Source organism: Aquila chrysaetos, chromosome 4 (assembly GCF_900496995.4).
Source record: "Aquila chrysaetos chrysaetos chromosome 4, bAquChr1.4, whole genome shotgun sequence".
Lineage (NCBI taxonomy): Eukaryota > Metazoa > Chordata > Aves > Accipitriformes > Accipitridae > Aquila > Aquila chrysaetos.
In genome coordinates, this window is record NC_044007.1 from 8,936,285 (window position 1) to 8,951,095 (window position 14,811).

The window sequence follows — 14,811 nt, forward strand, 5'->3', positions numbered from 1 at the left end:
ATGTGAATTCTCCATCCTCTTTTCTCCTCAAGGATTGGCCCCCGGGTTTTCTACTGTAAGTAGTCATTTCTGAAAACTAAACAGAAAATGAAACCTCAATACATTTTTCAGCCATAGTCACGGGTGGCAGAGTAGCAGCATCTCTCTCAGGGAGTCCTGCTGGAGGCTAGGTGAGCTCTGGCCCTTAATGCAAATGCAAACTGGTCAACAAAGACAGATATGCAGCTTGGGAGACTGAGATGAAGGCAAACATCAATGTTTCTGAAGAGAATGAGGCATTGCTCCCCCAAAAAAAAGTCTGTACCTGACTGTGGAGACTTGGTCTGGGACCACCCAATATATTTCTCTCCGCAGGGATCTGAAGACCCTATTCCTGTCAAACTGGCCTTAATGGCAGAGAAGCCAAAGCTCCATATAGCAACTTTTCTGAGTTACGATCTCTCCAATACTGGACTCCACCCTTCCAACAGAAACTTTGCTTGTTTCTACAAACCTGCAATCCTACAGCCTAAACATTTCTCACCTTCAGGAGCTTTTCAGCTACCAGGTTGAGGCAGCAAGACCATCACATCAGAGCAACCTGTCCATCAAGGAAGTCTGACAACTTTCCTGATGCCTGTGGCTTCAGGTGGCAGCGTGAGATCTGGGTAAGTCACCAAAGCAGTCCCCTTCGGCGGCTGACGAACGTGGTCACATCTCCATCTTGTGGCTGTTACAGCTTCATCTTTGCTGGCAGCAGCTGCATCCCCAGCTACGGCCAGAGCTTACTCAACAGCACTGTGCAGTGAAGGGGGGAAGATGCTTTCCAGACTCCCCAGAATGATCGGCTTGTCCCAGAAATAGAAAAACCGTCTGACTCTGTGGCCGGAAGACTTTACATCGCTATGTGCTTAGTACATCTGGTGATGCAACTCCTTAGCGAGGGTCAGACAGCGATGTCAGAGGAATTTGGACAGGAGGATGAAGTATCACACCAGCGGGTTCAAACTCTCCCCAGCCAAGGCAATTGTCTCGGGCTCTGGTAGAGGAGAGAGAAGGAGGTACCTGACCTCCTGTCCCACAGAGTTCACCGCCCGTAGGCAAAGAAACTCTCTCCCCATTGCCTGCCCTGACCAGGAAGGGAATGGACCCAAAGGCAGATCCAAAAGTTCAGCCTTGCTGGCTAAGGCAATACAAACTCCTCTGTAGCCTCCTGGGGATTGAGTGTGTTGTGGTCAGTGTAAGATCCTTCCTATTTCTGGGTGTACCGACATAAATTAGGGAGCATTTTCTCAGGCTTTTAATTTAATAAATCATCAGATCCATCCCCATGATCTCAGGGCAAGAGATATGGAGAGTTCATGGGATTTCAACTAATGCGAACTTCAGGTGCATGGGAAAGCACTGATCAGAGGACAGGTACAATCTGCTGGTAAGAATGGTTAAAAGCCAGCTGCAATTCAAGGACCGTGATTTTTTGCACTGAAACTGTGATTTTATATGCTTTTAGTGCAAAAGAATCCTAGAACAACTCTCCCTAATGGCAGCCGTCCCATATAAGCTCCAAAATTTTCACCTTACGTACAGGGCATCACCTGAGTGCTACTTACATCTGAACTTGCCAGAGGTAGCTAGCTGAACCCCCAGAAACCGCCTCTGCAGGATCCGATATATACTGGTCTCTGTGAACATGCGGGCAGGGTCCAGCGCAGAGAAAACTGTGTCATAAACTTCATCGAGCAGCAGTTCCAAGCCTGGAAAAGAGAAACTTTTAGCACAGAGCCTGGTTTTAAGACAGAATTCACCTGCTTTACACCAGAGTAGCAGAACTGGAAGCCTATCAGGAAAAAGAAAACCAGTCCTCTAAACAGACCAAATGCAAAATTATACTGCATTACCCTAATGCACGGCACCATATAACCCGCTGCTGAGTGCCCAGCCGCTAGCTTTATGCCTTGACATCTACCGAAAACAAGCAGGAGGAACATCCCATAACCGGCACTGTGCTGTGGTTTTGTTAGGTTCAGTCTGCAGTAGAGTAATTGATGGAATTTTGGAAACAATTCCCAATCATTTTGTTTGTATACCAAAAAAAAAAAAAAAAAGAGGTGCAGTAGTTCCCCTGAGTGCACAAATTTTTTGAGAACTTCTCACCCTTGTGGGAATTAAATGTTGAAGTTCTCATCTACCATGTAAATTTTAAGCTGTCATGCTTTGTGTTTTTCGTGGGTTGGTTTGTTTGTTTGTTTTTTAATTTTTAAAACCACAGTAGCTAAGGAAGATGAGCTGAAAGTCCTTAACATCCTCATTCCTCCTTCTTGGAAAAAACATTCTTTCTTCTAAAGTGTCCCATCAACTATTAACATGCCTAAAAGGTATCCTGAGGCAATGAGAGGAAAGGAAGTACCATCTGATGCCCCCACCCATAGCAGGGGGCTTGGACTAGATAATCTCTAAAAGTCCCTTCCAACCCAAACCATTCCATGATTCTCCTGAGCAAGAAGAAAACAGTTCAGTCTCCAGGCCCTTTATATTCCCCTGCATTTGCTAATTTGACTTATCGAATATGACACAGCTTTCTAGTGTGGGCAGAGGTTGGACATTCAGATATCCTATTCCACCATCCCAAAAAGGAGAGGATTAGCCCCCGGGCAGCAGCTCACAGGCTGAAGTGCTGCTCCTAAGGATGGGATTTCATTAGTGAGCTCCAGCCTTTCCCATGGGCACTACACTGGTCACAGCGATCTTACCCCTTGTAAGAATGAAATCGAAGTCCCAAATTAATCTGAAGATGGGTAAATGTTATTTGTCCTTTCCCTTGGGAATTCAAAGCCACTCAAGTTAAAGGGTCAGACGCCGGAGGGTACTCACCAGTGTCTGCTAACTCTCTGCCCAGGCTGTCCACGCAGTAACAGTACCCAGAGACCTCGGGGAACGTCTCCCGCAAGGAGCTGAAGGTTTGGAAAGCCCCCGGGAGCCTGAAAGGAAAAGCAGCCTCCTGTGAAGAGCCCAGGGAGGCCCATCGACAACAACAAAGCATCATCTGTGTTTCCCTCCCGAATTTGTACGGCAAGGATGTCTGCAGAGCACAAAGCCATCACAAAACCCTTCCATCTCCTTGTGGCAACCAGGACATGATGCAGATCAGTGTTTCAGCAGGCTAACAAGTCTCCTAAATGCCATTTTTTTAAACAAACACAGGACAATCTCCCTTCAGACAGATTTCTGACCCTTCCTAAGCAGGTACACTCAGCATCCAACACTCATTTTCAATTCTATTCTCATCTTTGAAAGCCTGTCAAAGAGTGTAAAATAGATGGACGCTGGCTTAATGTTATTACAACACCCATTCATTAGCTCCTTCCACAAATCTGCACAGGATGGCAGAGTGCCTAAACAAACAGGTTGCTTCCTCTTCCCTACATGCTACGTACGCTTTCTCCACTGAATTAAGCACAAAAGCTGATAAAAACCTCACTAATCTTTTTCATTTTCAGAGCATGGCTCAACAGATTAAGGAGAAAGGGTTTTTAACATATTATGAGTAAGATTGACTCTTATTTCTGGAGATCAAAGAGATGCTAGTTTGCAGTATAATATTCTAGGAGTGGCAACAGCCAGATTCCAGCAAAGCAATGATTTAGGAAGGAAACTTAATAGGGTCAGAGTTGGAAAAAACATAATAAATGTGATCTTAACTGACAGACACTCTAGGGTTTCTCCAAGCAAACAGAAGGTAAGTTTTTCTAAATTCAAAGTGCCAAGTTCCGAAACAATCACATCATTTTACAGACACGTACCCATACCCCGAAATACGATAAAAATCTGGTGTCCCAGCTGTATGTGGCTTACTTAGGGAAACCTAGCAACAGGGAAGTGGAATTTTCTGCTCAAGACATAGACAATTACACGCATTAGGTTTTTACCAAGGAAGGACACTTAGCAGTAACAGTAATGGTGGATTAGGGCCTGATCAACTGGGAAAAAGATTAATGTGCCAAAGCAGCTTACAGTGACCCTGTGAAACTGGGACTATGACCAGCCTCAGTTCAGGTGCCACCCTCCTGCAGCCTCAGGGCTGCTCTAGCACGTGCAGTCTGCAAGTGCCCCTGTGAAACGCGGTGAAATGCTTGTCTGGCTCCGAGTCAGCGGTCAGATGAAAGCAGTGGAGTAAAGGGCCTTTGCTACCTTCAAGAGTCTGCCTGAGAGCTCTGCCACCTCTTGCCAGGGGAGCTGGAGATGCTACTGCTTCCTCAGTACCTCAAAGCAGAAGCTAGGGAATGCACGAAGCAACAGCAACCCCTGGCAGAGGAAGGGGCTGGTAACCTCGGGGTTGTCCCAGCGTTATCCAGCAGCGCTCCTGGCTCAGAGCTTGCGCATCCCTGCGTAGTGCTGCTTCGCTCTGGCACTCTTCCACGTCTTCAAATTAAAAGCCTACCGACTCCCTCCATTTTGGATCGTCAAATCCTGCTCCGCTGCTGACACCGGCATGCTAAAAGCAATCAAAATGTCATACTTCAGGGCACAAGGGGACTTCTGCCAGCATTAAACAATGCAATTTAAGATATAAGCACCTAAATACCATCTTTCTATGGTCTTCAGTACACACGTGGACATAAATATCTTGGGGTATTTCAAGAGCTTTCTGCTCCCCTAAATTATCATACACTGGCCACTGCCTAATCAGGAGTATGATCTTTTCTCTTCTTAGGAGAGCAATGCTCCTATATTCAAAGGCAGACCTCTGCAGTGCTCATGTCCTTGGAGCTCATCACCTCAGCACCTCAACATCTAGCTGAGTGAAACAGGATGCAATGAAAAAATTCTGCATGCTGCTTTCTTTCAACCTCAACATTAAGAAGTCACATGCATAATTATACTAATTCTATATGGGGCAGATGTGTAGTCATATCCTGTCATTCTGGTTATTTTTGTTCCAAGTTGAGAGTACAGCTAAATAAAGTATAAACGGATATAAATTAGACCCACACAAACAAGAGGACAGAACTTTTCTTACCTTACTTGGAAAACTCACTTCCTACTGATTCTCTTTTCTCAGCTTCTTTTTAATCAGCCCTCAAGATGAGTAGCGATAACACAGAGTACCTCATCTATCAGACCCAGTCCAAAACAGTGGCCGAAGCAAAGATGACTACATTTAAGTTATGGATAAATATATAGTGTATCCATGTGTTTCAACAAGAATGCTCGCACTCAGAAATATGGGAAAGTAAATAAATGTGAGGTTGTTGACCTTTTCTTCAAATGGTGAGTCTCTTCTCTTGGCTTCCAGCAAAGACAACTCATTACTGATCTTCAAAAGCAGGTTTGCAAGTAACCCCTTCTATGTTTCATATGTGCAGCTCAAGTTATAGCTGCCTTTCTCATTGACTATTCAGAAACAGAGAGAGAAAACCAGATCCTGTTTTTTCCACTGCCAATGAAATAATACATAATAGGGCAGAACCTCCTGCGAGCTGGGATAAAGACACTGACACAAGGTCTTCAGTCTGATGACAATTATAGCACGAAAATAAAAATATCCTCCTTGATTTTTGATTTTTTGATCGTTCCCATCAATCTACTACAGGGCTTTCTATATGGCTGCCCATCCATGTAAGACCCAGGCAAAATAAATATATAAAATAAGTAACAGCAGCCAAGCTGCCAGGGTGAGGCAGGAAATTTGGGCTTATCTTTCTTTCCCAAAGTTTTCCTCTTGGGAAAGTCTCAGCTCTAAGCTTCTGAATTTCTCCATTTTTTTTTTTAACATACTGATTTATTCTGGAATATTTATGAAGGTGTAGGAAAACAATTTGGGAAGGGTGTTAGTGTGACATGTCTAGATTTCAAAAATCAGCCTGTGGAACCAAGGAAAGTTGCTCCACTGATTCCACATGAACATAAAATATGGGTTTAAATCCCTGTTCTGCTATAGTCCTTTGCCGTGGAACTCATCCCTTTCAATTTTGTATTCTGGCCTCCTGTTTATGGGATGGGATAATGACATCTGAGGTAGAAATAGTGTGAAAATAAATATATTATTAATGACCTGAGATACTCAGATATGATGGTAATGGTTTAAGTCAATGCCATAATTAGAAAGGTAGACAGCTGGGAGTGAAATGATCCTGCTGTGATTAATTACACGACGCGGACACAAGAAAAGCCCAATCTTGCAGGTCTTTGCAGAGAAATCTCCCAATGGGAGAAAAAAATTGTTAATTTAAAGCATTGCTTTCTCCTCTGTAATTGCTCTTTTAGAATTTCCACACTCCACAGGCCAACAAATGAAACAGCCAAATTATTTTGCTCTTGCCAAAATAACCTCTCCTGAAGCTCTGACAAATTTGCACTGCGCATTTGGGCCTGCCTTTCAGTTTTGCTTAAATTAAAAAAGAAAACCCTCAAGACAGCAAAATTGACATTTACAATAAAACGCCTTTGCTACTACAGAGCCAAGTCAGAATGAGACATTACATTTACTCCACTGCCCTCCACCGGAGAAAAGTGTTGGCTGAGATGCCAAGATAACAGCACTTCATGAGAGACCAAAAGGTTTCTCTGGAGAGTCTGAACATCTGCTCCAAACCAAACTCCTATCCCTGTGGATGGCAAGGGGCCCATCCCTTATTTGTCCACCTGAGCATTAATTCCCAGCTCTTCCACAGGACAACGATTTCTTGTTCCCACGGACAAGGATTTGATTCAGCATTTTGAAGTCTTTCCCAGCCCTCTCCAACCATACAGAGCCAGTGGTATGTCAGCACACCCGTTCATCACTTGCTGGTTCACCTGTGTGAGCAACCCTGGCACAGCCTAAACGGACAAGAGCTTCCCATCGTCACGTGGAACTCGTTCTTTGCATGTTGCCACTTGTCCGTCTGTCCATCTGTTTTCATCTCTCACATGGTATCATCTTTCCTACCTCATATATCCATCAGAATTCCTCTCTTCCTTGTGTATTTATCGCATTTGCAGTTGTGTGTCTGTCTGTCTGAAAAGTAGCCCTGGCTACTTTTCCAAATACAGATTGCAATGTGGTATCCACTGCTATGTGCAAGGACATATTGATTAGACTGCAGGGATAGACTATCAGCTTTTTCTAAATGAGCAAATTTAATTCAGAAGAAAAAGGTTTTTTTACTTGGTCCATTCATTAACAGAAAATAACATCATGTGCAGTCACAGAAGAAGGGCTTCATGTGGAAAAAAAACCAAACAGTAAGACAGTGGCTTGAAGAGGTATGCAGGATTGCTTTCCTGTTTCAGAAGTCTGTGCTCTCACCTGTTATAACTATGAATGAGATCAAAAAACATCATGTCTGTAGTGTTGACAAACTTGCACTGGACAGGCAGAAACTCTCCGTCTGCTGAGCATTGTGGTGGGCTCTTCTCCCCAAATCCGTGCAGAATGCGACGGTCTCGGATCTCACAGTTCCCTGGACCTGATGGGAAACAAAGGTAATGCTTATTGGTGTTTTAACTTCCCATGAACAGCTGAATAGCCACCCCAGGGTTTGGAAGGGGTTTAGATTCATTACATTGAACATGGACACCTCCTCATATTGTCTTTACGAGGAGCAGGGAGTTGGATTTGATGATCCTTATGGGTCCCTTCCAACTTGAGATATTCTTTGACTCTACAAAACAGGGACTTAAATGCCTTAGTTAAGCACCTATACTTCTATAGGATAAGAATAGGCTGCAGTGTCTATGCTTTTGATCTACCACCTTTCATTCACACCAAACCTTTCAAACCTACAAACCCCACCATTTCGTTGAATATTACTTACAGCGCATTGGCTTTCCTCTCTGCCTGGTGCCATAAATCTCCATTCCTTCTGGATCTACACACCAGCACTGACCCAGCTTTGTGTCACACTGCACCGCATCAAAAGCCCCTGAATCCAGGCACTGAGGGATGTAGGAGATGCCACTGCTGTTGATGTATCGACTTACTAAGATCCTCTGCTTTTGCAGCTGGCAAAAGGATAAGCCTGTTGTAGCAGAGAGGGATACTGTTAGAGGAAGGTACTTATTGGGCACTGAATCATTTATTAAAAGAACATCGGTTTTCTCAGAGCTGTAAGTTCTGATTCTGCCACCCAGGTGGCATGAAGACATTGATGGACTTGAGGTTATGAAAATTGGTATAGAAAAACCCACCACAGAGGGGGTTGAAGCTCTCCAACTCAAAAGCCAATACACTAAGTTGATCTTTCATTCATGATTTACATTACTGTGACCTTCATACAGACCATCCAGGCGTATCAGGTTTCCACGATCAGCCCTGAATAAACTCCAGAACTTCCACTAGAAAGACCCGGCAAATTACAACAAACTAGAGTCCATCAAAGTCTGGGGCTAACCTATTCTTGATTTCAGCAGTTCAAATGCAGATTTAAATGGTTCTTTACCCAATCTGAACAAAAATAGAAACTTGTCACTTACAAGATATTGGATAACCACTCTGTTTGCTGCCAGGTACCTCAATGCCATTCTCATCCACACACCAACAGGAAAGACCATTCCTACTGCACTGAACTGTCCTGAAGAAGATCACAAATAACATATTTTATTTTTTTAGTGACAGAGTCCTCAGTCAGTACAGAACATAAACAAAAACATAAAGCAAGCCAAACAAGTTCAAGTACTTTAACACCACAAATCATGGAATCGGAAAGGGCTGTGTTTCTGGTGACTCTAACTCTACCTGATGGGAGCTCTTAATTCTAGTAATTCTCTGAAGTCTTCAGGAATTGCAGGTAAGTAACTTGAAGTCATTCAGGAAGCAAGCAGTTTGGACAGGATCCTGATTCTCAGTATTTGAGATTTACTATATATTTTGAGACATTTTCTAAGTCAGATCTAGAATAGTCAAGGTCCCCCATCCTAGGCAATAACAATAAGATAATAGTAGAGAACATTACAATTTGTGCTCTCCCTCAGCCTCAGCTTTAACTCATTAACTTCTTGCATCTTCAAGCAACATGCTGCCCCCTAAATCACTGTTCTCCATATGCTTTTTAGTTCCTTTATTGCCTTTAGAAGGAAACCCAACTGTGCCACTTACAGCAGGGTGGATAACTTCTCCAAGTCAACTTGGCTCACCTGTGCCAGCTGGGACACTGACCACAGACCACGTGCCCATGAGCATGCGTAGGAAGACAGCACTTGCATTACACAACCACCTGCACCAATTTAACATGCAAATAATGCTGCCAAGATTAGCCTGTTAATATTAGACTGACCACTTAACCCAGTGATTATTTCCAGCAACAGGGAATTCATTCAGGATAGGCTGGATCTGCAAGATGGCTCAGTGAAGTCACTTCAAGTCTCCTGCACCCCTCACCCTCCAGTCCACCGATACGGAGGCTCTTCAAAACAGAGGCTAAAGCTTTCATTAGTAATGAAAGGTCAGGTTGTATAATAGCAGAATAATAGCAGGGATGAATCACCTGAACTGGCCATCTTCTGAGCACTGAGGAACGTAGGTTTCTCCTCCTGAGAAAGCTTTTTCCCTCTGAAGTTCACATGGACGTAATGGTTGGGAATCCGTCTGATACTCTGAAAACAACAAGAAGGTAAACACATAAGGGTCATTTCGCCACAAACCTGTTTTTATCAAAACCCTGTTAGTGCCAATGCTGCATGGTAACAACCCCAGGTCCATGGGTCCTCCTTAGCTGTTTCCCCATCGCTCCTTGCACACATTTCTGCATGGGACAGCACTGAGCAAACTTGCTGGGCTGCCAGCTGCAGGATAAGCACATGACAGACATGCTTATGAACCCCTTTCCCAGACTTGTATTTAATTAGTCTCAGCTCTGTTCTGTACTGGTATGGCTATCATTTTCTGGTACCTGGGGTACTTAGAGTTAGTTGTGCCTATCACCAAAAAACAGCCCTTTGCCATAACCACACACATCACTGTTAATGTTTCTGAGTATTTATTCTTTACTGAAGCTAAGTCACTCACTATTCCACCAAAAGGAGAGGTATTTCTTCTTAATCTCATGAAAGACCTAAAAAGTATAAATGTCTAGCAGTTAGCATCAGGCTAATTCATATTAGGAGCACTTCTCAATTTTTACTGGGGCAAGTGATCAATTACTGAAGCCACCTAGCAAGAAAACAGACAGCTCTTCAGTTCTTAAAGCATTCAAAAGCATATTTGGATGCTGTTTTAGGAGAACGATGAAGTTCAGTAGGTTCTTTATTACAGAATAGATTAGTTGCTTTGACACTTGCCCCATCCTCAAAACCCAATGAATGTCATGCTCTTAATTCTACTGACTAGTTCTATAAAAATACAGCAAACAAACAAAACCGTAGCAACAGCGATTTAGACCAAAGGTTCACTTAATCCAGTATTTGGTCTGAGCATGACCACACATAGTAGGGCAAATACATCATAAGCATTCTGGATACTTTTCAGCCTCCAATAATTTGCAGCTCAGGGACTTCTTTAACCACAGATGGTTTCTGTGCACCTAAGACCTCTCAAGCACTTCTGTAAGTTTTTACTGTGTCCCCTTAAGCCCACGTGAAAATTTTCAGGAGACTGTAAAGCAATTTTAGGTTAGCTAACCTATAGATATCCACATGTAGGCAAACCTCACCATTTTCATTTCAGGCATGACTCTGAGCCAGTTGCTCTGGGATGTGTGGAGATCCCTGTGTACAGTGCTAGAGAGGGTCTACTAAGACATCCCAGTTAAGAGATTAACCCAGTAATTCAAATTGCTTGCGGTGCAGGACTATCAAACTCAGACCAAAGAACTGGGGATGGCACTCAGCCTATCCAGTATCTTAAGGTTCAAGCCTAAATTAGATGATGGTACATACAAATAGAAGATACAAGCTTAGGATCTTCACATTCCTGCAGCACCACCTTTTCTTACCCAAGGTCCTTCTGTAGCCCAGCCTGTTCTTCCAGAAAACTTTTTTTTTTTTTTTTCCCCACTCAAAATCAAGGTGTACTGAACTCAGATAACCCTGACCATTTAAAGACCCTTATAGCTTAGTATTTAACCTGGAGCCCAAACTCAGTTTGCACCGCACACAGTAACTAGCCAAGTTTGCAGTGTGCAGCATTCAAGATCATTATATACTTCGTCGCAATAACACACAGAGCAGCACAAAGATCACAGGAGCACAGTCACTACTGGACGCAGGCGAAGGAAAACAACAAGCGTACTTACCAAATATATTGGCTGCTACTATGGTAATAAAGCAGCAAAGAAGGGTGCAAAACGGAATGGAGCCCATCTTGCGATGGGAGAGCTCCATCCCCTTTTGTCAGCGAGGCAGCCCTGCGCACCCCCTGTAACCTTCACCTGCCTTTTTATAGCAACCATCGTGCGGATGGGTTCACTTGTGCCCCGGTAGACTGGTCACGAAATGGGGCGAGTGACGCACGCAATGCTTCTGAGAAAACCAGAAGAGGCCCGTTCACCTGGAACTGCCCTCGTGGTTCTCCTCAGCCAGATCTCGTCCCCGCTCCAGGGAGAACTACTGAGCCCGCTCATCGGAGAGGAGGACACGCGGCAGCAGGCCCAGGGGTGCTAGGGGGGACTTCGTTAAATCAACATACAAATCAAGCATATTGACATGACCCCGGCCAGAGCTCCAGCTCTCACCTGCACTGGGGTGTAACCAGACTTTGTGCTCTGCATTAGAAATACACTTGTTTGTGTTTCTAGAGAGCCTACCTACCGAGGGGACAGGCAAGAGTTAGGCCTCCAAGCGCTAGGAGTAAATACAATTTGTAATGCGGTTATTTATCAAGCCAAAACCAGGATGGACGCAGCTCCGTTGACTATGAAGGGAATTGAGGGTCAGAGTCAACTGCGTTCGACCTTTTGCTTTTGCTCCCACTTGCACCGTACACTTTAATACAACCAAATACCTGACGGGAACCAGCTGAGCTTCTTGGGCTTCACCCTCTGGGTGTAAGATCAGTATAACCATTAAGCATGTCAGGTTGAGATTTTTGGTACTAACTACACGCAAGCTCCTCGACTTAAAACACATCAGAAATACTACTTCCTTGGTTCCAGAGCATCACTTCTTACTTGTCCACCTCCTACGATTGTCAGTTAGCATTTACTTGCACCAGGAATTATGAGAACTCACCTTCACTTGTGCAAAGGTAGTTGGACAATTGGGCTCAGAATAATTAGCTAAATAATAACAGAAGCACACGTTTGAGGCTCAACTTAAGCTGATTTCAAGAAAAAGTGACAGCAGCACTCTTGTTTGTGATTCATGGGTACTAGACAGTCCAGAAACAACCCTACTGATACTCTTTACAGACCAAGATTGTGCTAACAGTGATCCAAGCATCCTTCTGTGTGGGCCGTTGACAACTGCAGCGCTACAGTGTTTGATATATATGGTAAATGTGATCTCAAACAGCAGCACAAGCTTGCTTTAGCATGACTAGCCTTTTTAAAATAAGTGGGACTATATTTGGATTTTACTTTCAAGCAACCTACTCTGGACTTGAGGGAAGCCAATAGTCTGCAGGAAGATGAAGCTGGGAAAAGATGTGTCCAGCACAGATGACAGACCAAAAAAGGCAACCTTCAGAAGAAAAATCCTGTAACAGCCCTGATTAAGCAGGCACAGAAAGAAAATTAATTTCTGGATTAGCATAGCATTTGTCAGGAAACGTACGTGCAGTGCAAAGGATTCCGACTAAACGGAGAATAGCCAGCATTAGCACTAGGGTGGCTGAATCAGGAAAGATGAAAAGTTTGACCGTGACATATATTTCTGACTCAAGTATGCTTCAAAAGCCTCAGGTTTGTGTTCGACCCCCAGTGCAGCAGGGCAGTTACAGCAAAACAACAAGAGACAGCCCAGCCCAGGGTCACGGGCTCTCCAGGGGCAGCAGGGTCAGTGCTTACAGGAACAACCACGTTTCCAAGCCACTGAAACGCAGACCCAGAGTGTGTGTTGGGGGGGGTGTGTGTGATATTGATTTAGTCCAATTGTCTAAAGTTAGTAAAACAGGGTCATTCGGGTTCCTTGCACAGCAAATGGGGAGAGAAGCAAGCTCATTAAGGTAGCTATTCACTTTCCTCCTTTATTCTTTGCTACCAAAGGACATTAGTAGCTGATAACAGAGTAAGGCAGACAGGAAAGCAAGGAGGTATCAAAGGGCTATTACTAACAGAAAGAAAAACAAACCTGCAATATCTACATAGTGTTGATTCCCAAGATTACTTTTATTTCCTTCAGAAACACTCAGAAAACAACCTCTGAACTATGCAAGCTAGGAAGAACAGCCAAGTCTTAAAAGTCTCTTAAACAACAAAGTGAGAAAGTGAGTTTTGGCAACTGGCGTCACTTAAACCACTTCTAGATGTGCGTCAAACCAAGACGGGCATCTCAGTACACGCAAGTTCAATGGGATGCAATAGCCCATGGATTAAAAAGAAAGAAAAAAAAAAAAGTAGTTTACAGAGCAATATGCACAATCCACATTCATCAGAGGAAAAAAAGGCACTTGTAGTCTATGGCTGGTCAAATTCAAATTAAGAAAAGCCTCACTGCATAACTTTCAGTGAAGGGACAATTGAATTGACCTCTGTTTTTAGCACTTGAGAAAAGATGGAAGAATATCTTAAATTAGCTCACCAATGAAAGGGAGAAAGAGTAAGCGGAAAAGGTCTCTGTGGCCAATACAGCCTTAAAACGAACATGTCCTCAAAATCATTGCTCAAGTGCTGGAAATGAGGGTTTCGTCTGTTGTACGCACTGGCAAAAAGCTACTCAATGTAGACTATAATTGTTGGGGGGAAGAAAAATGTCAGTGTGATGAAACATTGAAATCACAAACCTCAAGGGAAAAGCAGACCATTTATTCATTGTTCCAGTTTTGCATACACTTTCTTAGCAGAAAAGGTGGTTTGTGCAACTGCAATTTTTACATATCCAAAAGCCCAAGTGTGACTCCTGTCACACACAAACATCTACGCCCACAGAAAAGTTGCTCTCACCCAAATAAAACTTGAGCCTGAGAAGTCAACCTTAGTTTAAGAAACAAACTTAAGGGAGCCTCTTGAATGAGGCAGCAAATTGGAAGCAAAAATTTTAAGAACTTAAAGCATTGTCAAATTATGCCCTTATCAATTAGTTAATTTATTTTAAAATAATAAACTGCTTTTCTGTGTTAAATAGATCACCAATATTGGACAATCCTCTCACACATTTTAAGAAAACTACGTAAAAACATAGACTAACGCCATTCATTAGTAATTTATTACACTTACAGACAGAGGAGAACTATGTTTTACATTTGGTACATTTCTTCCCAAGCATAAGACATTTGTCTCAATCTTCTTCACATGATTTTGGCACAGAAAACAAGACCCTCTTAAGCAATTCTCATCTCTATCATCTCTACTTAAGTTTTAAAAAGGCCTCATGTAATGCAAAACTAAAAGATGACAAGGAAAAAAGCACAGCCCCACCAGATAATACAAGTTTCAGTCACTTCATACGTGACACGTTCTTCAGATTGAAAGAATGACAGGGAAGTTCCAGTAACTTCTATACTAAACTTGGCTAGATAAGAAAAGTGGGCAGAGGACTTCTCAAGTTTTTGTATTATAATTTACTGGCTGGCAAAGTGCCTTTGGTGACCAAAGAACCTAGAGGCCCATGTAAGAACATTTGAATTTGCCTTTGTCCCTGCAGAAATGAACCATTTCTAGGACAGGTAAAATGGCTTTTTTTCTTACTTATCCATTGGAGATAACACAGTTTTCCTCTATCCAATAGTACCACAGCGATGCAAAGTAGAAAAATATTTAT

General features: G+C 43.2%; 1 protein-coding gene across 1 annotated transcript in view; it reads right to left on the reverse strand.

The window, feature by feature from the left end:
* Nucleotides 1-11,256, reverse strand: part of TG (thyroglobulin) — a 158,465-nt gene extending 147,209 nt beyond the window's left edge. Inside the window, exons 1-7 of the mRNA XM_030012173.2 lie at nt 11,190-11,256; nt 9,444-9,552; nt 8,434-8,531; nt 7,776-7,979; nt 7,268-7,427; nt 2,851-2,957; nt 1,590-1,733 (exon numbers count right to left, since the gene is read on the reverse strand). Coding sequence (XP_029868033.1) covers nt 1,590-1,733; nt 2,851-2,957; nt 7,268-7,427; nt 7,776-7,979; nt 8,434-8,531; nt 9,444-9,552; nt 11,190-11,256 — 889 coding nt within the window. The remainder of the gene's footprint in view (nt 1-1,589; nt 1,734-2,850; nt 2,958-7,267; nt 7,428-7,775; nt 7,980-8,433; nt 8,532-9,443; nt 9,553-11,189) is intronic.
* Nucleotides 11,257-14,811: the final 3,555 nt, after the last annotated feature.